Consider the following 26,649-nt stretch of genomic DNA (forward strand, 5'->3'; position numbering starts at 1 on the left):
AATGATTCCGCAGACAACGCGGCTCGTACATCGCACCAAGAAGAACACACCCTTCCGATTCCTTTGTCAAGTACTGACGCTGCAAATCAACTTCGTCACCTGGCACGTAGTCTGAGTCTGCAGGAGTGGAACACCCCAAGCATAAGACATACGAGACTATACCAAATAAATCCTCGACTGGAACTTCGACCTCCATCCGGACTTCGTCGACGTGAAGCTTCTCTTTTTTGTCGCCTATGTTTGGGAGTTGCCTTCACAAAAGCATATAGAACCCTCATCAGATTCACCGACAATGCGGAATGCGACGTCTGCTGCACCTAAGAAGACATCGACCATCTGATATGTCATTGCCCTCGATTTGCCTCTGAAAGACAGAAGCTTTCGGACGCATTGCGACAATTGGACGATCGGCCACTCTCTGTGCAGATGCTACTGGAACACCGTCATCGCCTTTCGTCGGCTCAAAAAGCAGTCAAAGCTGTCTTGTGCTTTTTGAGGACTACAGGCCTATGTGACCACCTTTAACTTTTGTGTAGTGCCACCGCTGCATACGCGCCAGTCGACTGACTGACAATCCTCTTTTTTTTCTCTCTCTCTCTTCTCTTTCCTCTCTCTCTCATCTTTATGCCCCCTTCCTATTCCCCCAGCGTAGGGTAGCAAACCGGGCATGTGCCTGGTTAACCTCCCTGCCTTCACTCTTGTTGTTCACCCCCCCCCTTTAATTGGAGGAAAGTAACGCCGCTTGGCAAGTGAAAAAGGAGCAAGGAAATCGGGATCTCAAACAATATATATTATGTTTTCTCTCTCTTATAATAATACAGTGCGAATATTATTTATTCCTTAAATGAACAGGGTCAATAATAATTATTACTGAAGAAGGTCGTCAGGTTTATTTATTCATTTGTTTGTTTGTTTTTGCTTCATACGGATGGGGCTTCTGCCGGGACACCATTTTGTTTAAATATTCCAGTGCAGTTTTAATATGCTTTACAGTTAATTTTTTGCACTCATCACTTATCCTCCTTTTCAGGGCCGCTATCTCGTACAAAACACTGGCGGCGTAAGTCCCCTTTTGATGTTCGGGAACTTGAAAATGAATGCTGACTTCGTCACATGCATCCAATTCAGCTGTGCCGAGTTCAAGTTTCCCTCGATGTTTCCTGGGAGAAAAAATGCTCAAGTGATTTCCTGAAACATGTGCATACTTCTTCATGTCTACTAGCGAGAAAAATTAAATGACGTTTGTGCCAGAGGCACTGAACGCTTCGCGTAATAATTGATTTCGTTTATAGTACACTGTAGCAAGATGTGTTATAGTGTGTGAAGCCGTCTTGTATATAAAAATTAGGGGATTCTTAGGCTTCGCAAAGACCAACGCCATGTCACCATGTTTATCTGGGCACGAAGATCATTGCGGCTATTCAGCTTTCAAACCCGTCAGCAAGCAAAACACTTATGCCGTGTGCGGCCATTTATGAACAAACGTAAAAAAAACAAGCTGCGCGGCACTGGCTAATTTGAAGTAGATATGTTATAGAAGAGGAGGAGGAGAAATAAACATTTATTGAAACGGCACACTAAGGTTTCCTTAGGTGGAGCCCTTATTCCAGGGCCCCACTGGCCCGAGTGGCTCGCTCGGCCTGGTCCAAGTTGCCCGTCAGCTTCCCAGGTCCTGCCGGGTGAGTCGCACCTCCCACGACCTTTCAAATTTGTTTCTTGTGATTAGGTGTGAGTTGCCCTCTGCTGGTCTTTGTCGGCAAGTACAAGTGATTTGCTGTAGTGCTGATGTGTCACCGCACCAAGGGAAGCGGTCAGCAAATCGGGATGGCCAGATTTTGCTAAGTGTGTGTGGGATACGTGTTCGTCTGTATTGCTGCGCTACAAAAGCTTTCACGAATCTTGTTCGCAAGTAAAAAAAAATGTGACTTTCAAATACAAAGGTCGGACGATCACAATTAACTAGCCTATGTGGCCACGGAAAACCTCACGTAGCTCATATGTAAACTATCATCGAAAGTACTAGATGCCATGTTTGTTCACGAAAAATTCGCGTGCTTCTAGAACGAATGAGATTTAGAGTGTCCAGGACGGTCTGGTTTTTTCACTGATGCAAGAAAAGTGCAAAGTGGTAGTGTTCGTTTCTTGCTAACACGTTAGCACTGAGGCTAGCACAACCGAACAAAAGGGCGCTCTCAAATTCTTCTTGGCGGTGCGAGAGTCTATGAGCATTGCGATATCGTCTCTAGGTGTGCATGAGGTTCCGAGCAGGCTAGTAAACTTACTTTGATTTCTGGGTGGTACCATAAACCATTGGGTACCTGGCTTTTAAGAGTGTATCGACGTGGCATCCATAAACAAGCTCGAAGGGTGTAAGCACAGTGGTTTTTTGCATATCTATATTACAAGCAAACGCCACGTACGACATAATTTTACCCAGCACTCTTGCGTCGCACCTGCACATACCTATAACATGACGGTCACTGTTTTGTTTAGGCGGTCTGTCAAGCCATTGGTTCAGGGAATATATAAGCCGAATATCAAGTATGCGGAGTGATGACAATTCCGCACTGAGGCTCTGGCGATAGTCTCCGGAGAAATCGGGGATAGGGTCGACAGGCAGCGAAGCAATTTAGTGTGCTTCGCAGCAGTGAGATCATGTGCGGCATGCGCAGCACACGTTCGGCTGTCGGTGCGGAGAACTTCGGTGCACCGTGCCGTCAGCTTGGAGCGCCGAAACGAGACGCTCGCTGTTCGATTTTTATTATGTCGCGATGGCAGAAGCAACCCCACGAAAGTGTCAGCGAGGTCCAAATTATTGCTGTGTGCACTGCAGACAGTACTAATGCACGCGATCTACCTGTAAAACTATCGGTTGCTGGTCAAATTGTTCAATAGAGGAAGAAAAGCGTGAATCGCACTGCAGTTGAAAGAATAAAGGAAGTTCTAGCTCAGTCTCGCCTTCGGTTTGGTTGTTTAATTCATCGCTTGAAATCGTTTGTTTCGACTACGTGAATTAGTACGCAACGCGGCACGTCCAAGCAACTACTGCAGTATTGATTGCTTGCTGTCTGCTTGCATTGTAAAAGTCCAGTTACGGTTGTGTGTTCGAAAAACTTTGTGTTTTGATTTATTGCACTTGTGAGACACAGCTATCGTTGTTAGATTTTCACACTCATATACGACATGCCGATGTTGGCATTGCGTTGTTGCTTGCTTTTAACGAACTCCGCTCATTGTCCGAGATTCGCCGCCTGCAATTCACGCATAGGGAATGCTGCATCATCCCGCCTGCAGGAACGTCTGTGCATTTTTAATAAAGAGCCCATTTCAAAGAAATGTGGGCGTCGTGGGTTGTGAGCAAAAAATAATCATTTTATGCGTCAGCGACAAATCGAGAACGATGCACTTCAAATAAATAATAAAAAAATCCTCTGTCCGAGTGGGGACTGAAGCCACGCCGCACGCGTGGCAAGCGGGCGATCTACCACACGACCGCGCGTCTGCTTGTGAGTACGGTGAGAATAACTTTCTCTGCTTGGACACGCAATAACAGTAACTCGTGCTTCACATGCATATGCGTCCTCTATACATGCTTCAGAATACAACATTAAATAATGCAGTAATATTTCACGGTACAAGCGCCCATTGCCGGCGAGCGTCAGAACATGCGATTATCATAATGACTTCAGGGTTTATATCCAGTCACCCACTACACAAGGCACACACGCTATGGCGCCTATTTCCTTAATGCCATGTAGTGGGTGCATAGTAAGTTCAAAAAGGCTTCATGCATAAACTATAAGGGCATTTATATGAGCAAAATGGCAGATGCGTTGGCCAAGTCATCTTTGAATGGGCCTGTTATTGATGTATTACCGGCATCGAAATTCTTGATAGGCGCTAGATTAAGAAGAAAACCACTGTTAGAGGAATTTCCTACACCTTCACTACCAGCCACACCAGAATTCAAGAACTTGTTATACCATTGGAATAGTAAAGTATGTCAAACGCGAGGAACGGAAGTCGCAATCACTAAGCTGCGCTGTCAAGTTCCACAGCTGAATTTATATTTACACAGAGCTGGTCTGGCAGCCTCCCCTCATTGTCCTGTTTGTGGAGTAAATGAGTCAACTGAACATTATCTCGTTTATTGTAACAGATTCTCTGCCTTACGTAAAAACACCTAAGGTACCGCTTGCCACATTCTCGGAATAGATTTAAATGCTGAAAATGTGCTTTCTTTCGGAGCTTTGTGTCTAGGCCACAGTGACAGGAAGACGGTTTACACATAGCAGGAGTTCGTCAAAAGTTCAAAGAGGTTTAAGTGTTGAAATCATTGTTCGGTAGATTTTGAAATTTCCAAATTCATATTATATCAAATACGACGCTTTATTGCATTACACTACAGATTAGTTACAATTCAACCGTCAAATTCGTCTTGTCGCATCTTTCTTTTATTTCTCGTAAATGGATAAATTTTATTCTGTCATTAAAGAAGAAATTCATGAAAGCTATCCGGTTCTTGGCCAATCCCTCAGCGTGGGTATGCGGCACATCGTCAAGGATCTTGTCTTGTCTGAAGTAAGCACTAGGAACAGAATATAGCTATCGCGTTCAGCTTTTAAATGCAAAGCTTTAAGGTTCCCTAGTTTTCTGCTCCTTTATTAGGGTGGTATTCAAGCTGCTGAATCAAACTGACTTTTAATTCATTCATGTATTAAAAGTCAGTTTGATTCAGCAGCTTGAATACTACCCTAATAAAGAATAAAGAATAAATGAATGATAATTGCCACATTCGGATATGTGCGGTTTTTCTCTCGTGCACCGCGTATGTGGGTGTTAAACTCCGAAGAGCGCTTCAAGGGTCCGCTTACGTTTGCGCTAATTTTGAGATCTCATCGTGCAATCGATATCATGCCGTGCCTGAATTCGGCACCTCTCACGCTAAGCCACGTTCGTGCAGCAGGCCTCATACACCTGTACAGTCGATACTCTCATCAAATGGGGAGTGCAAGCATGACACGAAAATAAAAAGAAACAAAATGAGGTGAGTAGTTCATCTTGCTTCACAGCGTTTAAAGCTGAGCTAGCTGCCTCGCAGCAGCGGGTGGTATTCAGTAATACGGAGGACATGACTCATGCCTTGTCATGCTTTCTAGTCCTATAGCTGTGCCATCTTTGTTCTTTTTTCTGCACGCTGCGAAAGTTCGTTCACAAGAGTACGCGTCTGCTACTGCCAGAGCGCACATGGAAACAACAATCATGTTTTTTCATTGCCGACAACGTAAAACGTCGATCGCGTGCTTGCCTTCATTTCGCACTACATATGGATCATTCGGTGTATTTAATGTGTCAAGAAAGGAAGCTTACCTTGGCCTATCGTACACGGAAATGTCACAGCCCCACCGCGGTGGTCTAGTGGCTAAGGTACTCGGCTGCTGACCCGCAGGTCGCGGGATTGAATCCCGGCCGCGACGGTTGCATTTCCGATGGAGGCGGAAATGTTGTAGGCCCGTGTGCTCAGATTTGGGTGCACGTTAAAGAACCCCAGGTGGTCTAAATTTCCGGAGCCCTCCACTACGGCGTCTCTCATAATCATATAGTGGTTTTGGGACGTTAAACCCCACATATCAATCAACACCTAAGCTTGTTTTGCAATGCCTCTGGGATGGAAATATATTTCACTACGCAATAGTTTAAGTGATGACTCACTATGTGACTTAATAGTCGATTCATAATAACGTCATGATGCCTTCATAAACGGTTTCCGTTAGTGACGTCATCAGGCGACAATTTTTCGAGTCAGTCGTGACGCCGCCGACGCCGGTTGTCGGTATATTTTTTTACTTGGTGAGGCATCTATGGCTTTAATTTTATTACGATGCACACTTAAATAACTCTGTCCTGAAATCAATAGTTGGTGAAGCGGGTGCTCCTTGCCCGAACACAATGAGGTCGGCAAATAATGTGACGACTACGGCAACTGTTCGCTAAAGCCAAGCTTGTCTCTGCATAACGAGTATGTTTTCTTGTTGTTTTTTTAGCGAAAGCTGTTATCAGATCACAACTCTGGTCATGCACCACCGTAGTTGCCCGCCGCCGCCGGTGTATGTAACCACATCGCTGAGTGTACTGCGCCTGTGTGGAAGGCGCAGTACACTCACAGCAAAAGCTAGAAGAGCGGCCTTTCAGAGCCTTTTCTAAATACTCATTGGGTAACTGCTGCAGCACACTTGCATGATACCCACTAGGGCGTTAATAACAACACTTTATGGGTAGTAGACCAGCATCCTTTATGCTAATTTTATCATTCTTCTGAGAAGCGTCGTATCCGCTAAACTATTGCGAGGAATTTTGTACCAATTGTTCATGCAGTGGCTGACGACAATGACGAATCAAGCCTGAAGTGGGTATGCGCCACAGCTAATAGCTGAACAATAAATCACAGCATATCCACCACGGGGGAGTAGCCATGTGACGCTTGGCAACCTCAGTGTCTGCACTGGACTATAATAAAGTTGTTCTCACTCCCTCACTCAAGGTGAGTGGACGAAGCTGCGGAAGGAATCATCGGTGAACCGGGAATCTTCGTGTAATTCGCCCAGTCGATCATCATTATAAGACGTGAAAACGCTGTGTGTGTATGCCATGCCGCTTGGGTCTCCCGCTCTCGTACGGCAGGGTCTTGGCGCCGGCGCCACGCAGCTTCACGCCGTGCTTCTTCCTCGCGGGCTCGCACATCGGAATTCTGTCTGCGAGTGCGCGCTGCCGCCGCCTTGTGCGCTCACTGCTCTGCAGCATTGTCCATCCGCCGACACCACGCGCGCGCCAACAATGAACAAATTTTATTAGAACGCTCCAACTAGCATACATCGCTGAACGATTGCCTTCCACCAATGACACGCGTCATATGTGACATTCCTATAATAACATCTCGCATCTTTCATAATCAACTGCAAGTACCGCCATCTAGTTTTAAATTTATCAACTACAAGCCTCATCAACTTCAAGTACTGTTATCTAGTTATAAATGTATCAACTACTGAGAGAGAGCCAGAATAAAACATCTATTTATGAACACGGAAGTAACCTAGGTGAGTGGGATCCTTAGTCGGGGATCCCATTGGCACGCATCATCGACTACAAGCACCGCCATCTAGTTTTAAATTTATAAACTACAAGCACCATCAGCTACAAATATTGCCATTTAGTTTTGATGTTGGATGGATGGATGGATGGATTGATATGGCTGTACCCTTTAGATCGGGTGGTGGCTAACGCCTCCAAGCTGTAATACTTAGTGAACCAAACACTAAGTTAATTGCTTTTTTTACCTTTAAATAGTGAGATTGAGGACTGGTACTTTGCAGTGAAGGGTTTAATTTTCACTCTGGCCTGGACTTTAGCCACCAATCAGATAACCTCCTTCTAGTTAATTCTACCCGCTTAAAGTCTATTTTGCCCTCCCTGTCCCTAAACCCCAGTGCTTTGAAAACATCTGTGCCATCATCGTAAACTATAGGGGGAAGCACTTTACTGAACATTATGAAGTGTTCTGCAGTTTCCTCATCCTCTCCACACGCACTGCATACTGTGTCTACCCCTGCGTATTTGGCCTGATATGTCCTGGTTCGTAATACTCCCGTCCTGGCCTCAAACACTGGAGAACTACCCCGAGTATTATCATTGATCCTTTCCTTGGCAATTTCCTGCTTAAAAGTTCAATAGATCTCTAGGGCAGACTTCCTAACCACGCGAATTCTCCACATATTGGTCTCAGCTTTCTGCACCTTTTCCTTAACCGATAATTCTTTTTGGTTTGGCCCTCTGCTGTTTTCTAAGTATTTACCCGCCAATTTTCTGGTTCGCTTCCTCCATTTCGTATCGACATTCTTTATGTCCAAGTAGCTGAAAACCTTCCTAGCCCAACACTCCTCCTCCATTTCTCTCAATCGCTTCTCAAATTTTATCTTGCAGCTAGCTTCCCTTTCCTCGAATGATGTCCATCCCGTATCACCTTGTACTCCCTAATTTGGTGTATTCCCTTGAGCTCCTAAGGCAAGCCTACCTATTCCACGTTGCTTATATCTAATCTTGCTTGAACTTCTGATCTTATGCCTAAGACCGCATTGCCGAACGTCAGACCAGGAACCATGACCCCTGTTCATATTACTCTCACAACATCATTCCTATTGTAATTACACAGTGCCCTATTTTGCACCAATGCTGCATTCCTGTTACCTTTAGTCGTCAAGTATACTTCGTGTTCCCTTAGGTACTTGGTCTCATTGCTTATCCATACATCCAGATATTTGTATTTGTCTGTTATCTCTAGCGGGACCTTCTGTATTCTAAGCTCACTACCTTCATTATCATTAGAAATTGTGGCTGCTGATTTTTCCTTACTGAATCGCAAATCTAACCTATCTCCCTCATTACCGCAGATGTCAATTAATCTCTGCAAATCTTCCACTTCGTCGGCCATTAGCACTATGTAATATGCGTACATCAATGCTGGTAGTGCCTGTTCAATGAGTTTTCCTTATTCGAGGAAAAAGAGCTTGAAGCCAAGTCCAATTCCCTCTAATATGGCCTCTAATACTAGTAGGTACATCATGAATAACAAGGTTGACTTAGGACACTCCTGCCTAAGCCCTCCTTTTACCTCTGTGGGCTTGGATACCTGTTTTTCCCACTTTATAACTACCTTGTCATCTTTACAGATATCCTTTAAAAAATTAGTGACTCCATTTTCTACACCTAGTGTGTCCAGCATTCCCCACAAGTCCTTTTGAACCACGCTATCGTACGCTCCCTTGATATCCAAAAATGCTAGCCACAGGGGCCTGAATTCCTTCTTTTTCTGCTATTTCGATGCACTGCATCAGTGAGAACAGATTGTCCTCCAACCTCCTGTGGTTCTGAAACCCATTCTTCAGTTCCCCCAGCACCCCCTCATCCTCTATCCATGCCTAGCCCTTCCTTTACAAGCTATCATAATCTATTATAATCTTTCCGTTATAATTTGGATGAATGGATGGATGGATAGATGGATGGATGGATGGATGGATGGATGGATGGATGGATGGATGGATGGATGGATGGATGGATGGATGGATGGATGGATGGATGGATGGATGGATGGATGGATGGACGGACGGATGGATTGACGGACGGACGGACGGACGGACGGATGGATGGATGGATGGATGGATGGATGGATGGATGGATGGATGGATGGATGGATGGATGGATGGATGGCTGGATGGATGGATGGATGGATGGATGGATGGATGGATGTGGCTGTACCCTATAAATCGGGCGGCGGCTCACGCCACCTAGCCGTAATACTTAGTGAACTAACCATTAGATTTATCTTTTTTTTTCTTTAAATAGTGAGGTTGAGCATTCGTACATTGCAGTGAAGGGTTTATTTTCACTCGTGCCTTGACTTTAGCCACCAATCAGATAACCTCCTTCTAGTTAAGTCTACCCGCTTAAAGTCGATTTTGCCCTCCCTGTCCCTAAACCCCAATGCTTTGAAAAACTCTGCGCCATCATCCTGAACTATAGGGTGAAGCCCTTTACAGAACACTATCAAGTGTTCGGCAGTTTCTTCTTCTTCTCCACACGCACTGCATACTGTGTCTACCCCTTCGTATTTGGCCCGATATGTCTTGGTTCGCAACTCCCGTCCTGGCCTCAAACAGTGGAGAACTACCCCGAGTATTATCATAGATCCTCTCCTTGGCAATTTCCTGCTTAAAAGTTCGATAGATCTCTAGTGCGGACTTCTTAATGCTGCCAATTCTCCACCTGTCAGTCTCCGTTTCCTTCACTTCCTTCATAACAGATAGTTCTTTTTGGTTTGGCCACCTGCTGTTTTCTAAGTATTTACCCGTCAATTTCCTGGTTCGCTTCCTCAATTTTGTATCGACATTCCTCATGTACAAGTAGCTGAAAACCTTCCTAGCCCAACGCTTCTCCCCCATTTCTCTCAATTGCTTCTCAAATTTTATCTTGCTGATAGCTTCCCTGCCCTCAAATGATGTCCATCCCATATCACCTTGTACTCCCTCATTTGGTGTATTCCCGTGAGCTCCTAAAGCAAGCCTGCCTATTCCACGTTGCTTAATTTCTAATCTTGCTTGAACTTCTGATCTCATACACAAGACCGCATTGCCGAACGTCAGCCCAGAAACGATGACGCCTTTCCATATTCCTCTCACAACATCATACCTATTGTAATTCCACAGTGCCCTATTTTTCATCACTGCTTTTATCGCTACAATTTACCACTACACTATTTATCAACTACAAATACCGCCATCTAGTGAACACTGCAAGAACTAAACTAGAGGTGGCTACTTACTACTACTACTACTACTACTACTACTACTACTACTACTACTACTACTACTACTACATACATCAGAGGGTGTAGAGACCCACACCTTAAGGAGCTTTGCCCCTGAAACAGGCTTTTGTAATGGGTTGGAGCATTGGACAACCGACTCGTTACGATATTCGCATTCTATGACGACTGCTTGCTTTTTAACTTTTTAATACGCTTTATAAGTCGTATTAATCCGTTCGCTTTACCAACGTCAAGCCTGCCTAAGGCAAGTTGGCTAACAAGTCCCCAGCACCGGTGGGGCTTAGTGGTAGAATACTGGGCTGGCATCCAGCGGACCGTGGCTCGAGCCCCACTGTGTAATTGGTACTAGGTTTTGTTTTGTGTGTGGTCATTAGGTCATCCTGACAGTTCGCGCGTAACGGGAAGAATCCACATGAGTTTATTGTGCCATGCTTTATATACATTGCTCATCACGAGATAACAAATATGCATGTGTGCTCTGTGTGGGTCCTATTTGTAATCTGGTGAGTGTTACTTGTGTGTGGCGTGATCTGGATACCGGTGGCCAGATTTGGTTTTTTGCATGTATTTTGTTTTGTGTTTGTCTATCCCATAGCCGCTGCCAACACGCCCTGAGCTCCCGTCGAAGGAAGGGCTTCAGGTCAAGCGCAGGGACAGCTATGAATGTATTGGTAGCAGCGTTGTGTTGAAATCCTATCTGGATGTCATCCACATATGTGCAATAGAACATATTTCGTGGCATGCAAAGGTGCAGCGAGTTCATTTTAATGATGAAAAGCGTGCAGCTAAGTACGCTACCTTGTGGTACCCCATTTTTCTGAATAAATAATCATGACAGGGCATTTCCAACCCGAACTCGGAACTTGCGGTTAGTCAGATAGCTTTCTATTACATTTAACATCCGACCTCGTATGCCCTAGTGCGACAAGTCTCTAAGTATTCCGAACCGCCACGTGGTGTCATAAGCTTTTCCATATCTAAGAATACCGAGAGGAAAATTGTCTGTGGACAAATGCGTCGCGAATCTGCGATTCTATGCAGATTAGATGGTTGGTTGTGGATCGGCCTTTTCGAAATCCACACTGACTCAGGTCTAGTAAATTGTTTTTTTTTTCGACGAAATATATTAAACGCTAGTTTATCATTTTTTCGATGACTTTACATATAGGCAACTTGTTATATAGTGCGATGAGTCTATAACTAGACACACTGAGTGGATCTTTTCCGGTTTCCAAATTGGGATTATAATCGCCTATTTCCATGCACCCGGAATCTCGGCGGAAATCTATACAGCGTTCTAGAGGTGGAGGGGGGTGTTCTGTGTGTCACGTGGCAAGTTCTTCAGCATTTGGTACATAACACGATCAAAACCTGGTGCAGATTCATTGCAGCAGTATAGTGCTCTTTGCAGCTCAGCCATGTTGAACGGATGGTTGAATGCCTCATTTTTGGTGCATTTTCTATCTAATTTCTTCCTTTCTAAAGTTGCTTTGTGGCGTTGAAACGTGTTGGAGTAGTGCACAGAGCTGGAAAGACGTTGAAAATGTGCATCCAGAAAGTTTGCTTGATCTTCAAGGCTGTTGCCATCAGTGTTCGCTAAAGAAAAAAAGTGTGTTGTTTGGCCTCGTATCCTATTTACCTTGTTCCAGGCCTTAGCCTCCTCTGTATAAGAATTAATGCCCGTTAAAAAATTTCGCCAGCTGTCTTTTCTCGCCTGTCGGCGTATTCGTCGACCTTGGGACTTAATCTGTTTAAAGTTAATAAGATTCTCAACAGTGGTGGAGTCACGCAGTAGTCCCCACGCTTTGTTTTGCTTTTTCCGAGCTTTCCGACAATCTTCATTCCACCACGGCGCACGACGTTTGGCAGCAGTACCACTTGACTGAGGAATACATTTTGAAGCAGCGTCAATAATAAAAGCGGTAAAAAACTGAACAACAGCATTAATTTCTAAAAATGACATCTTATCCCACGAGATACTAGTAAGAGTTCTAAACTGCTCCCAATCTGCTGCTTCAATTTTCCACTTGGGAGCGAACGGTGGAGACTCGTTTTCTATTCGTGTACTTAAGAGTATGGGGAAGTGGTCGCTACCATAGGGGTCTTTTATAACGTCCCAGTTAAAATCGGGTAAAAGGGTGAGTGAAGCAATGCTGAGATATATTGAGGAATAACTTCTGTTAGCAAGTCTTAAAAATGTTAACTCCTTCTTATTGAGCAGACATGCACCAGCAGACATCAGGAACTGCTCAATTATACGGCCTCGGGCATCAGAGCGAGGATCTTCCCAAAGGCCGCTGTGTGCATTGCAATCGCCAAGGACAAGGTATGGCTCTGGCAACTCATCAATAAATTACTCAAATTCATGCTTGTTTAGCTGGTAGTGGGGTGGGATATAAAGTGAACAGACGGTTATGAGCTTGTTGAAGAGGACGACTCGGGCAGCCACTGCCTCCAAGGGCATTTGCAGCTGCAGAGCCTGACAAGGTACGGTTTTGTCTATTTTGATAGCAACGCCGCCAGAGGATGCGAGAGCATTTTGGCGGTATTTGCGGAAAATGACATATTGTCGGAGAAAGTGTTTGTTGGTTATAATTGCGTTTCCTGTACACACAGCACTTTTGGTGTGTGCTTGTGACGAAGTTCTTGGACGTCATCAAGGTTCCTAAAAAGGCCCCTAACGTTCCATTGCATAATTTTAGTACTCATATTGAAAACAGACTAGTGCTGTGTGTGCAAAAGAAAAGCATTCACTTAGGACTTTTTCCAGGCCCCGTAACGCGCAACTTGTCCTTTTTGGAGCGGTCGACAAGACCTCGACGCTCCGTAGGCGCTCGATGCGCTGTCGAGATAACTGAAGTGTCCATTGCCTCTTCTGAGGTGCCGGACAAGCGCTCTTGCGAGCGAGACAATGTCTGTGAAAATCTTGTCTCTGAAAACCAGACTTTTGCACCCTTCAACTCCGGGGCCGATGGCGATGTCTTAGAGTCCAGGCTCTGCCAGCTGTTTCCAGCACTAGCAGGGGCTGGAATGGCTGGGGCAGTCTGGACTGCAGCCCCCACCGGGACTTTGGACAACCCTGCACTTTCGCTGAGCATAGCGCAGGCTGCCATCGATAGCTGGCTTTTAGCCAGCAACCCTGGGGTAAACAGACTTTGGTGCTGGTTGGGTGCAGCATACTGAACTACTGCCACCCCGGGAGCAGTTGCCCCGAGCGACAACTCGCTATGTGCGGGCTGTGCAGGTGGCGATAGCTGCTGCGACGCAGACCCCCGACACGCCGCATCAGCATAAGATGTGTTGTAGAAAGGAGAGACCCTCTTCCGGGCTTCCTTGAATGATATATTTTCCTTGACTTTAAGAGTGATTATTTCTTTTTCTTTCTTCCAGTTAGAGCACGAACGCGAAAACGCGGCGTGTTCCCCGTCACAATTCACGCAGTGTGAGGCGTAGTAACATAGTTATCAGATGGGTGGCCGTGGCCACCACATCTTGCACAAGTTTTCTGACCCCGGCAGTTCTGCGAGCCATGACCACATCGTTGATATTTATAACACCGTCTTGTATTGGGAATGTAGAGACGGACAGAGAGTTTGATGTACCTGTGTCTATAGATGAAGGCAATGTGCTAGATGCGAAAGTGAGTATTAAATGTTTCGTAGGTATTTCTTTGTTGTCGCGTCTGATGACGATTCGTTTCACATTCGTGACATTTTGCTCTTTCCGCCCTTCAAGCAGTTCCTGTTCAGACATTTCAAGAAGGTCTGCTTCTGAAACAACTCCGCGTGAGGTGTTCATTAATCTATGAGGCGAAACAGATACTGGGATATTATAAAATGCTACAAGACTGCCAAGTTTTTCATAGTGATGTTTTTCAGGCCGCTCAAGGAGAAGGTCTCCGCTAGCCATCTTTGCAACCTTGTATCCTGGGCCAAAGACCTCAGTCAGAGATTTGGCAACAAGAAATGGAGATATGGCTCTGGCTTGTTTTGTTGGATTTTCGCAGTGCACAACATGGAATTTTGGAAAGCATTGTCTGGGTTGGCTGAAAACTGATATTTCATCGGTGCGTCTCTAGGAGACGATCTAGGAGACGGGGAAATGCAGGTGTTCCCATAGTAGTGTACTTTTTTTTCGGTAGCAATGACGAACACCTACCATGGAGTCCAACCAGGGGACGCTGAAGCACTTAATAGCATAAGGCTGCGGACGCCAGCCGTACATTGCCACTATAACCAAATATAACTACTCAAGGTTGAGTAACCACACAAGGTTAACCCTTGCCACCTGGAAAATTGGAAGTAAACAGAAGAGAGAAGTAGACAGGACAGACTGAAAGTGAGAGATAAAGACGAAGTTGTAGGGGAGAGAGATAGAAAAAGGTGACTGCCGATTTTCCCTGAGTGGGTCAGCCCAGGGGTGCCATCAACGTGAAGCCGGGACCAAAGGGGTGTGTTGCCTCTGCCGGGGGGCCTTAAAGGTTCAATCACCCAGCATCGGTTCAACCCCCAAGATCCCCTTTTTCCCGGACACGGCTCAGCCACGCACGGCTAGGCGTGGGAGGGAGCCAAAACTCCGCCATTAGCTCGGGTCCGTGATGTCGCTACACACCAAACGCCTATTAGCGCAGGCGCTCTGCGGGGGTAAATCATGACATTCATGACATACATGCCATAATTTTCTTGTTATGATTACTCAGTAATGGCCGTCATACAGTGGCATCATGCCATACCAATTCCAGTATCGATACCATAATAGAAATGGCCAGGAGAGCTAAATGTAGATGTTGTAGGCGGCTAGATAGATAGATAGATAGATAGATAGATAGATAGATAGACAGACAGACAGACAGACAGACAGACAGACAGACAGACAGACAGACAGACAGACAGACAGACAGGCAGGCAGGCAGGCAGGCAGGCAGGCAGGCAGGCAGGCAGGCAGGCAGGCAGGCAGGCAGGCAGGCAGGCAGGCAGGCAGGCAGGCAGGCAGGCAGGCAGGCAGGCAGGCAGGCAGGCAGGCAGGCAGGCAGGCAGGCAGGCAGGCAGGCAGGCAGGCAGGCAGGCAGGCAGGCAGGCAGGCAGGCAGGCAGGCAGGCAGGCAGGCAGGCAGGCAGGCAGGCAGGCAGGCAGGCAGGCAGGCAGGCAGGCAGGCAGGCAGGCAGGCAGGCAGGCAGGCAGGCAGGCAGGCAGGCAGGCAGGCAGGCATGCTCAAAATCACCGAAGTTCGCTAAGAAATGTTTCGCATTTAAAAGTTGCTCCGTGGAATGTATCTCGCGACAAAGCTGCTTCATATCTGTGAATGGAACTTATAAATACACTCTCAATCTGCCAATGGAACAGACTTGCTCCGTATGCAGCAAAATAAAGTGTTACCGGAAGTGCTCCAAATCTGTCAATGGATGATACCGTGTTTTATGTCGATGTTCACCACAGTTCGGCTGACGTACTTTTCTCAGAGATATGACGTTGTGAAATGTACACTAAGAGACTACGAAAAAAAACTAGAAGAAAAGTTTTCGTAGCGATGCGTCGAACCAGCGATCTCGCGCTCTGCAGCGCCCGACGCAAACCAGTAAGTCACAACACGTACGTTGCCCAGCATGTTAACAGCGAGCCATTTATATACACCATGTACCTTTGGCGGTCCTCAGATCTATACCTCAGTACGTTTCGTCATCAGTAGCGAGATGACGCAAGGGCCGTGCGTCAGGCGCGCGCACGCTCTCAAGATGGTCGTGTTTCGCCACACCATAGCCTTCTATATTTTTTTTGCCTGCCGATTGAGCGCGAAATGCCCGTCATCTATGGCGGCGCCACCTACGTAGGGTTAGTGTCTTTGTACTCGGCCTTTGAGATATGCAACTTTAGCGTTTGCTAATTTCAGAGGCTATGACGTATTGAAGGGGTATTGAAGGGGTCGCCTGCTGAATGAGTGCGAAACGCCTGTCATCTATGGCGGCTTCACTTATGTAAAGTTAATTAAAACTACGTTTGCGCGTTTTTAAACCTTCTTACGTTAATTTTGTCGCATATAAGCTCCAAAAACGTAAAAACGTATTCGAAGACAACCCTACTTAAGTGGCACCACTACGGCAGTTCTGACGACGGCCGCTTCTCAAATGACCGCCGATAATCCGGCAGGCAAGGGAAATTTAGAAGGCTGCATGTGGCCACACCAAAAAGGTTATAGAAAAACTGCTGAAGTGAAAGCCTTGGTGGACGCCCTCGCCACATACGTTATTGTTGACGCCATCGGTGACCACCCAATGGTGCTCCAAAAGGCTTTGTGGTGCAGAAAGATATGCCTATGCGGTGAGCACTACTTAGGCGCCATGGCTGGACACCACGGAACTTGTCATCTCACCGCTGTCGCTCCATCGTCCTCGTGCTCTTATTGCTATCACCGCTACAGTCCGCGTTCACTCTCTTTAGTCCTCCTTTGTTCCGCCGCATACAATGACACCAATGGCACTCAACGCACGAACTGACACCTAGGAGCTGCACGAATGCACGTTTTAGTGTTGGGGCAATGCCAACTGTGTTCTGGCTATCTGCACATGTATCAGTGTAGCATTCACAACATATTGCGACAGAAACTGCCAACGCTTGAGTTCTAACTATGTCTGCTGCAGGTGTCGTGAACCAAGCTGTACGATGTGCCGCCATGTACGATGCAACATGCAGACCCACGCTAGGCGAGCCTGCATCAGTGACTCCAAGACCGGTTGACCGAACGTATCTCCCTAGCTTTATTTGACCACACCATATATAGAGCGCATGGCACCCTCTACACAAGCGACACTCCGACTGGCCCGTTGCAACAAATGAGGACAGCCGAGAAGCACGTGTCATCTCTGCATGCACATGAGCTCCGAGCGAAGGGCCAGCGCGCGTGACGGTGAAAGAAAACGAGGTTAGAGAGGACAGTTGCTCGTGAGACCGACAGACTCCACGCTCGCTCCCTTTCGCCCTCATTCGTACTGGAGATAACACCGACGCTACTTAACGTAGGAAAGGGGCGCCGAACAGCTGTGTTGTAAAGCGCTCATTCGCAAAGACATTCTTTGTTAGACATTGATTAGAGGTGGGGCAAGAAAAGGGGGATGGGAGCCCCCAAATCATTCTAAGGGGGAGCCAGATACCTTATGGGTTGCCTCGGTCAAACATTTAACGTAATTTTTATTTTGTTGGGTTACGGCTACGGTTATTTTTGGCACTTGCGACTGACCCCGAATATGTTGCATTCAAAGCACCGTTTACTTCCCACTTGTACCACTGGCAGGTCTTTTTGAGAAGCACTTTGTTGAAGACAAGCTTGTTTGTTTTGTTTTTTTCGGACTTGACCAACTAGAAGGGGAAGGCGAGGCACTAAATCTGGCTCACCCTAATTGAGAACCCTATACGCACACCTGTAAATGACGTTGAAGTCCCACAACACGTGCGAAGTCTGATTAAGGTGTACGGCAAAGAACACTATGTAGTGAACAACAATCTATAGTCCTCTAATCATGCACATGTTTTTACCCACCGCCCCTATGAAAAAAAACGGTACTCACAGCGCTGTATAAGTACTATTTTTACAACATGCATCATTTCCAATGCGCCCATCTCTCTACCTTATTTCTGGGCAGAATACTGGAAAAGGTCGACCACGCTGAGCTTCCTCTTCAAGAACAGAACTCGATAACGTAATCGGGCCCCACTCGCATCGTCTCTCAAAGGTTTTTTGTGCTTCCCAATAAACGCTTTAACCATGCCGCTAGAAACAAACATCTGCGAATGTAACATTTGCCTATTCCAAACTATTCTAGAATTCCAACTACAATACTGCTGGAAACTACTCTTTCTGCGAAACGAGCTGTTTAACGCTGTGGCGTTAAAAATTTGTTACACGAGGACAATTTGTAGGGCAAAGGACTTTCTACAAGATCATTTGAAACCGCTGCGCAGAAGATGAACAGCACTACATTTTTTGAGGTCTCAATGAGTCACCATAGTGCATGGGAAAGTACTGTACAGTTTACGTAGATGTACTTACTCGTTAAGCTGAAGGGACACTGTTGACTTTTCATCCGTAGTAGCAGTTAAATTGAACACAACCGTTACGTTGACAGAAGCAACAGTTATGTAACCCGAGTACAGTGCTTTCATTGGGGGCGTTTCAAATTCAACGTTCACGTTAAGCAAACCAGCCCACGCAACATTTAAGTTCTTAATAGCGATGCCTTTCAGACCAGTCAGGGAACCACTGATTAGATGAAGTGAGTCAAATGGTCTCAATGTAATGTCTTCCTTTCCAAGAGCAAGTGGATCCCCCTGGTTGTTCCTGATGTAATACCTCAAGATCTTTGTAAGAAAGCCTTTCTTGCGGCCAAAGCCTGTAAAATGAGAAACAAATTTTATCTGGGTGATTGAAAATTAAAGCGAAAACGTTTATTACCATTTTAATGTTTTCTTTGCGAAGGTGATTTGCTGCTAAAATGGTGCTTAGATATTATAAATATCCTAATTTCTTGTCATGCAAACTAACTTGAGATTCTTCTGGACCTACGTAAGCGACAGTGTTCACTTTCCTGTTATTTTTATTTTAGACTTCATTCATAATATCTGAATGCTATAGAGCCAGACGCTCATAAACATGCTACGGTTTTCGTACTGTTACACCTCATACGGGTAAACTTTAATGAAATTCAATTTACGGTCAACCTGTCAATTGTTGTGGCAATATAGGTGAGCTGTGAAGCTGCTGACTTATAGAAATAATATCTTTCAAGCACATAAAGTAGATCTTGTAATGATGTAACATCCTTGAACTAGTCGCAGGACTGAAATTACGCAAAATCACGTTACATATAGTCCCATTACTAAGAATCACTTGACCGAAAACAACGTTAAAGCACAGAACAAATAGTCACGCGACTTAAAATCATGACTAAAAACCAAGTAACATTTACTCACGTCGCTAAATACCACTCGAACGTTTAGGCACGTGACAAAAATCAGGCAACACCTCACGATAACTAGTCACGTAATATGTCCCGCCGTAAATTGCGTAACAGGCAGCCACGTGACTTCTCTAGGCAAGTCATTTCACACTTATTATTACTAGGTAAAACTTAAAATCCCTGGCGAAACCTTGGCTTTATTAGCGAAACTTAGCTAGGTTGAACACAAGCTCCGCTGGTGAAACGCCTTGGGCCACCAGCGCAAGATGCGCACTTTTGTTTTTGTTTTCATTAGGTGTTCTAACATAGAATAAGCTGGTCAAGCGGGTCTCTTTACTGGCTTAGAACAAGTGATCAAGTGCACAATGAAAGATTCCACGCACACGATCTCGATTACCCGATTACATCCAGGCACAATGATTTTCATATTGAGTTGGAAAGATTGCGAACGCTTCGCCCCCTTGCGGAACGCAGATATCTCCGCACAAAGTCCATCCAAGACTTCAGAACAACCGAAAGAATGCAGAAGAAGATTCAGCATCACATGGACTAGTTGGTCTTTGAACGTTGGAGAACGTTTTGTAAGACATTAGACCCCCGCAAGCCTCTATCCCACATCTGGAGAGCAGTGCGTGGGCTTCGCTGCATTCCTAAACAGCGTTTCCTATTCAAGACGATGGCGCTTTTTCAAAAGTGGTGAAACACCGATGTCGCGAAAGACTTTTGCGGGAGGATAGCTGGCCAAGTTATTCGTTCAGATTCTCTGGCTGTGACGCCCATCAATCCCCGTGACGGTTGCATGGTCCTTGCTTTAGCGATGGAGGGCTTGAAGCAGCATTAGCCTTATGCAGGCGTTCTTCCTCACCAGGGCCAGATGGTATACCTTATCGAGCCCTGTGCAATCTGGGTGAGACTGCACAGGGAGAGCTTCTACGTGTGTTCAACGCATCCTGGCAAGAAGAAAGTGTCCCAGACAAATGGAAGTCAAGTCATCTTGTGCCACTTCTGGAGCCAGGTAAGTGCCTACAAACTTGCCTCATACCACTCTACGGCATTGGCCAGCTGCTTTGGAAAAATAATAGAACGGATGATTCTCACCGCCTTCGGTGGTATTTTCAACATTACAAGATTTATCCAAACTCCATGACTGGCTTTCGGCGGTAGGACCCATCAATCGACAATGTTATTGATCTCGTTACATACGTCCAGCAGCAGAAATCACGCAAGCTTTTGTCTGCCACCCTGTTTTTTACGTGAAAAGAGTATATTATAACGTGCTACACGAAGCCCTGTTCGATGCTCTAGAGCTGTTTGACCTTGGTGTTCGAGTTTTGTCATGGATCACCAGCTACTTGACATGGAGGTCCTAGCTTCAATCTACGATGGCCCAACCACACGACACTATACCAGCCAGGGCGTTTCCCAAGGGGGAGTCCTAAGCACCGTTCCTTGTAATCTCGCTCTCGTTGAACTTATCGTATACCTGAGAAGTGCGATCGCGACATCCATATACGCTGATCACATGTTTGTCAGGACATCAGCCGTCACACGCCCTCAGATACGAGATGTGGTTTCAAAAAGGTGCAAGTTTGACAACGAGTTACCTCACAAGCAGGCCTCAAAATACGTCCGGTAAATGTGCATTAGTGGGATTTACACGTAAATTAATGACACACTATGCCGTTTTCATTGAAGGGCGGGCCATTTTTATGCACGAACCCACAAATTTATCGCTGTAACCATAGACAGGGACCTTCGTTGGAGCCCACATGTGTCTTACATGAAACAGCCCCTGGCAGCAATCACCCAGGTGTGCAAGTTCCTGTGTGCCAAAACCTGGGGCATGTCAGTAGACTGAATGCTGGAACTGTACAGGCCACTTTGTCTCCTTTTTTTTATATTCTGACTGTACTGACTAATCCTAGCAAGACCAATGTTCGCACTCTGCAGGCTGTACCAACTCAGGCTCTCAGAGTCTGCCTTGGCTTGCCGAAATGCGCGCCGACTGAAGCGACTATTTACAATGCACGGGATCATCAAATACAAACGTGCATAGTGGCATTGTGGTGGAAGCCTTAAGAGCCTATCTAAAGCCTTTTTATGGACCTATTCCCACCACCTTGCAACACTGTCTTCAGAGAGACCACGGGCGTCCTATTGAGCAATGATATCTATGTTACCCACCTTTCGTCAGGCTACAGCACTGCATCTAAGCCAGAAATACCACCGTGCTGCTTCATTCGACATGAAGTGCACTTCATCGTACCCAGAAACAGAAAAAAAAAATCTAATCTTTCATTACCAGTGCTGAAACAGCTATTCCTGATGCTTTTCAATGAGAAGTATGCCAATACACGATTATACTGACAAATCAACAAATCTGCAGTGTACGTCTGGAGCAGTGGTCGTCTCAGCAAAAGATATTACCTGCAGTATCAAAGACACACCACCCAACTTCATCGATGGCTGAAAACCTCGCTGCTCTTCGGGGTGCACTTCACGTAGTCAACCACGAATAGCCTCAACGTTGGTCAGTCTTCAGTAATTGTCCCCACTTGTAGACCTGCAATCTCTACAATCAGCCCTCCGGCAAGAACCATATAAACAGCTCGTCTTTGAGGTTTGTTATCTCCTCCATACAGCGTTTGAGAAAAGTCACCACGTCACATTTCAGTGACTGCCAAGTCACTGCGGCGTGATAGGCGATGAACACGCTGACAATGCTGATCGATCAGCGGCTTCAAGGCAATAGCTTTGAGACAACACTGTTATCAGGGAACGACGCTGCTATCCACCTTTAAGCGTCCGCACTGCAAATCGCTCTCTCCACTTGGAATACAAGTAGACGGCGCAATGAATTCCGCTACGGCCTGTACACCTTGCGTCAACAGACGTCTACTCGACTACGCCGAAATGATGCCACTGTACTTTGCCGTTTATGACCAAAAGTGTTTTTCGCGAAGTCATTTTCGTTTCGTATTTAAGTGAGAGACAACCCCTTCTGTGACAACTATGGTAGCGAGGAGACACTGCATCACATCTTCCGCGATTGTCCTAGCTACACTGCGCAGAGAAAATCACTTGAAGTCGTGCTATAGCTTGCGGAGATCGTGGACCGATGACGGCAGAAACCAATCTGGAATGTCCTCCAGAGTTTTCATCATGGGTGAAAGTGACGAAAGCCGTCCTCAGCTTTTCGAAGGCAACAGACTGGGACCGGTGGTTATAGACTAGTAGTGTTACGGTGACTGTGAAGTGCGACTTGGAGTGCACGAGCTTTCCCCTGTCTCTCTCCCTCCATCTTTCAAACTCCTTCATCACTGTTCCCAGTTTACAGCAGCATAGTGGTCGTTCTAGACCCGTTCACATCCCTGCCTTTCCTTTCCGTCTTGTTCCTTCCTTCCTTCAATAAGTAAGTTAGTGACCTACACAGAAATGAGTTGTCTCAAGCATTATTTTTTGAGGGGTATCCCTTGCGGTCCCCATGTATTCAATTGTAACCATTAAACAAAACATGCGGGCGTTTTAAAAACCCATGAATTCACTTCAACCAGTCTTCAGATCAACTTTTTTATCAAAAAACACGCCAATTCGCCATTAGAAGCGACCCACGTATAACATATGAAAAATAATTCCTTTGACGTAACCGAGTGAGCGTACATTTTCTTCGATCCCCTTTACCGTACACACACTCCCTTTTGAGCGCCACCCCAACCTTCAATATCTGGTCCTTATGGGACTGAATTTTGTGATTACGGCCCCAGTTAAGTATACATGACACCCCTGGTATAGCCAGTGAATTGGAACAATCAGACAATAGGTAAAGCCACAAAACTGGTTTGATGTCGCTCAAGTGCTGGAGGTCACGTAAAGGCATGTTTACACTAGAGATACACGACCCTTATTTTGGCCTGCGGGCTGTCTTTAGGAGTGTCTTTTCTCTTGTCGTCGGCCTATGTACGCCGCCGACACGAACAGTCCGCCGGTGGTATCTCGAAGACCTCGCGCACGCCTTGTCGTGCTCACAGTCTTTTGTTGGTCAATTCTGTAGTCGCATTGGAGGCACACGCGGCGACACCGACTAATTTTGCACACCTGCACTTTGATTTCAGCCATGTTCTCTGCTATGCGATTGTCCTTCTCTGTCTACGCGGTGCAGCCCCCGCCATTATCTATGGTGACGAAGAATGGGGTGGAGAAGAAAAGATTTCGGTTGGGTGCTCTAGCTGTCTATTCAGATGGCCTAGAAGCCTCGGAGAGGGCAATGTTAACTCCCCCGAGATTGCCCGCTTCATGGTCGTTTGAAGCAAAAACAAGGAGCAAATTTTCACTCAGCCACAAATCTCCCGAAGACACGCCAACGCAGGTTTGTGGATGCGTTTCGCTGGTGTCTTTGGTCTGCCATCTTGTTACGATACGATGAAATGCTGTCTTTCGAGGTGTCGTCGTCAGCGTAGTGTGACCATGGGGTCTGGTGACTTCGTCGGTGGGCGGCTCGTCGGTCACTGGTTTGCGTCTGCCACGTGTATTCGTCGGGGTCATATCAGTGTCGTGTCTTTCTAGCATAAACGCGCCTCAATAAGTTGTGGATGCACGCTAAGGTGAGAGGCAGCCCTTTGCCTTAGCCCTGCTTCGCGATCTTAACCACGCCAGCTTTGCCACAACGAGTGTTTCAGATTAACGTTGCAAATGGGGATTCTTGGTCTGCATTATTTTTTATTACTACATAAAAGCACCAAGAAACAATACACAAGAAACGCGCCCGATGGCACACGCACAGGGCTGTGTGCGTCACGCATGCTTCTCCCGTTTCCTCACGCTGCCATAGTAACGCTTTGTCGTCGTCGGTTGTGAGAATAGGTCATGTGTGGCTAAGCTCACGGAATCATGCTGATTTATTTAGTAAGCTTACGCTTAGTGAAGAAATTGCAATCAGTAAAACTAAGCTCACTTAATAAAAAACTGCCGCAAGCGTAAGCTTCCGTTATCTGCGCCGCTGATTAGTTACTAGCTTGGCACATTTTGCAACCGCTGTCGACACATCCCGCTTGGGACACTGTCATGAGTAAGAGGGTGCGAGGCGCCTGCCAAACACTGCATGTGGCCATGGTCCCCGAGGCCCCGATGATGCGCATTTGCTGGAAGAAAGCTCTCGAGATAATCGTGACAGACGCAAGTGTGACTTGTTTCACAGTAACAGGGTGGTAATAAACAAAAATACCTTCACATGTCGAAAGTAAAGTTTTCATGGTAGATAACCCTCGCGGTCAACTGCTTCGGAGAATATGAAAATGCCTACATTTGGTACTTCGAAGCGAGGTCAAGCAAAACACATTGTAAAAGCACAGGCAAAATGTATAGATCGAAAACCAGAAAGTATTTACCTGCGTCGCTGCATTTGGAAGTGACTAGGAGAAATAGTGTGATCACTATCCCGTATGTTTTGTAGTTCATAGTTAGAGAACGTTTCTTAGAAACTCCCAAGTGTGTAAAAATATATTCTGGTGTTCGTTTTATGCATATACTCAGAGAAACAAAAGAATGTTTTATTTATTCAGTTTTGCGGTCTTCAATATATTTCGTAACGTCCATCTGTTCTCACTGAAGTGACGCACCTGAGTGTCCTTTGGTTAGGCAATTATTATTCTCTTTTTTTTTCGTTGACACGACCCCTACTGTTAATGCAAAGCGGCGAAATTCAAGCCTATTGTAAAAACCTGAGTTCACGGCCAACCCCTTGGTAAGATAGCAAACACCGCGTGTTCCATTGCACACAATAGGAACAACAACTGCCAGAATATAGAGAGTCACTCCGTGCAGACCGAGTATATAGGTATTGAATAGAGTAAACCCTTATGCTGCTCTACATACTTTTTCATATGTGCGTGAGCATTTGGCGACCATTACATGAAATAGGGTGGCTAAGCATTTGTGAAACATTTGCGAAACAAAATCTTCGTTGTTTATCAATCTGTCTACATATCCGGCTTACGTAGACTGCCAGCTGCTTGTTTCCCTCACTTTCGTTACAATCGTAATGTCTTTTAATCAGACAGCGATCGTAGTATCTCTGAAAGTGCTGCAGGAAGGCGAATGTTCATTAACCTCGGCATAAATTACTCAACATAACATTGTGTTTAGAAGTATTGGTGGTAGTAGTAGTAGTAGTAGTAGTAGTAGTAGCAGTAGTAGTAGTAGTAATTGACTTTCATTTTTGGCCACAAAGTAAAGGCTGAGCATTTCGTTCATCTGCGTAAACATTCGACGCTGTACTTCTTCGTCTTCGGCGCCAATCCAGTCGAGCCAGGTGGCGTTGGAAAGGGAAGGGAGATGGTAGACGCTGGATTGCCAAGCAGTTAGCAATGGAAAGAAAATCAGTGTGACAAGTCGGCATATGCATACATACCATGCGAAAGAAGAAAGCATCTTCACGTACCACCACTACCCAATAACATGCACCCCGAGTATAACAGAACACTCGAAAGGAAATAAAATAGGCTCTTCCACCACCGGACGCTGTCCTAAGTAGAAGCATTCATTATTGTGAGTTAAGAAAGAAACAAATCATCGGCCTGTACCATAAACATATAGCAGGCAATTTCAATTAGCCAAGAAAAACGAGCAGGGCACAACCAAGTGAAATTTTGCAGTAGAGTATGTACTCTCGGGTGGTATGGAAATTGCAACCGTGAGTAACGGTGGTGGTCGAAGGGCTGGCCACTCCGGTGATTAGAGCCGACCACGGGAAGCTGCGGAAGAATCGGCTATCACATCGGCAATGAATATTTCGCTAATCAAATTCTACAATCTGAGCGTTTATCTGAAGGCGAATATCGCTGGTAGCGCAAGCGATCTTGGTTTGCTTTTGATACCGAAAAATTGCAAAAATATTTGGGTGCCTGCACACTCTTCTCTTCTTGGCAACCAGGCGGCTCTAACCGCGGCTCCAGGACGCCGATCCACTGAGACTACCCCTCTTGGCTCGAGAGGAAGTTGCATGGTTGCTTGCAAAGAAATTATTCCCCGTTATCGACTTTAAAGAGCCCGGTTCTGCTCCGGTACACTACTCGCTTAACAAGCAGCAATAGACTTAATGCGAAATTCACAGTATCATCTAGTTCGCCGGCACCATCTTGGTTATATCAAGCGGAGCAGACAACACCATGTGCGGCTGCTCAGAGCCTGTGTTTTTGCGTACTCCATCGTGAATGCGGCTACTGAACACGTGCCATTCTTCATTTTATTCATGGTGATCAAGATGCTACAACACTGCTCTGTTCCCTTTTGCAATCAATGTGGAGTGGCCGGTAGTGAAGGAAAAAGG

General features: G+C 45.9%; 1 protein-coding gene across 1 annotated transcript; it reads right to left on the minus strand.

Annotated features, from left to right (window-relative positions):
• Nucleotides 1-861: 861 nt before the first annotated feature.
• Nucleotides 862-24,808, minus strand: LOC119168080 (uncharacterized). The gene is made up of 3 exons (XM_037419505.2): nt 24,710-24,808; nt 18,419-18,758; nt 862-1,160 (listed from the first exon to the last, which is right to left on the minus strand). The coding sequence occupies exons 1-3, from the start codon at nt 24,777-24,779 to the stop codon at nt 890-892; spliced, it is 681 nt and encodes a 226-aa protein (XP_037275402.2). The 5' UTR covers nt 24,780-24,808; the 3' UTR covers nt 862-889.
• Between the last annotated feature and the right edge of the window lie 1,841 nt (nt 24,809-26,649).

The sequence above is a fragment of the Rhipicephalus microplus genome, chromosome 3, assembly GCF_043290135.1.
Source record: "Rhipicephalus microplus isolate Deutch F79 chromosome 3, USDA_Rmic, whole genome shotgun sequence".
Classification (NCBI taxonomy): Eukaryota; Metazoa; Arthropoda; class Arachnida; order Ixodida; family Ixodidae; genus Rhipicephalus; species Rhipicephalus microplus.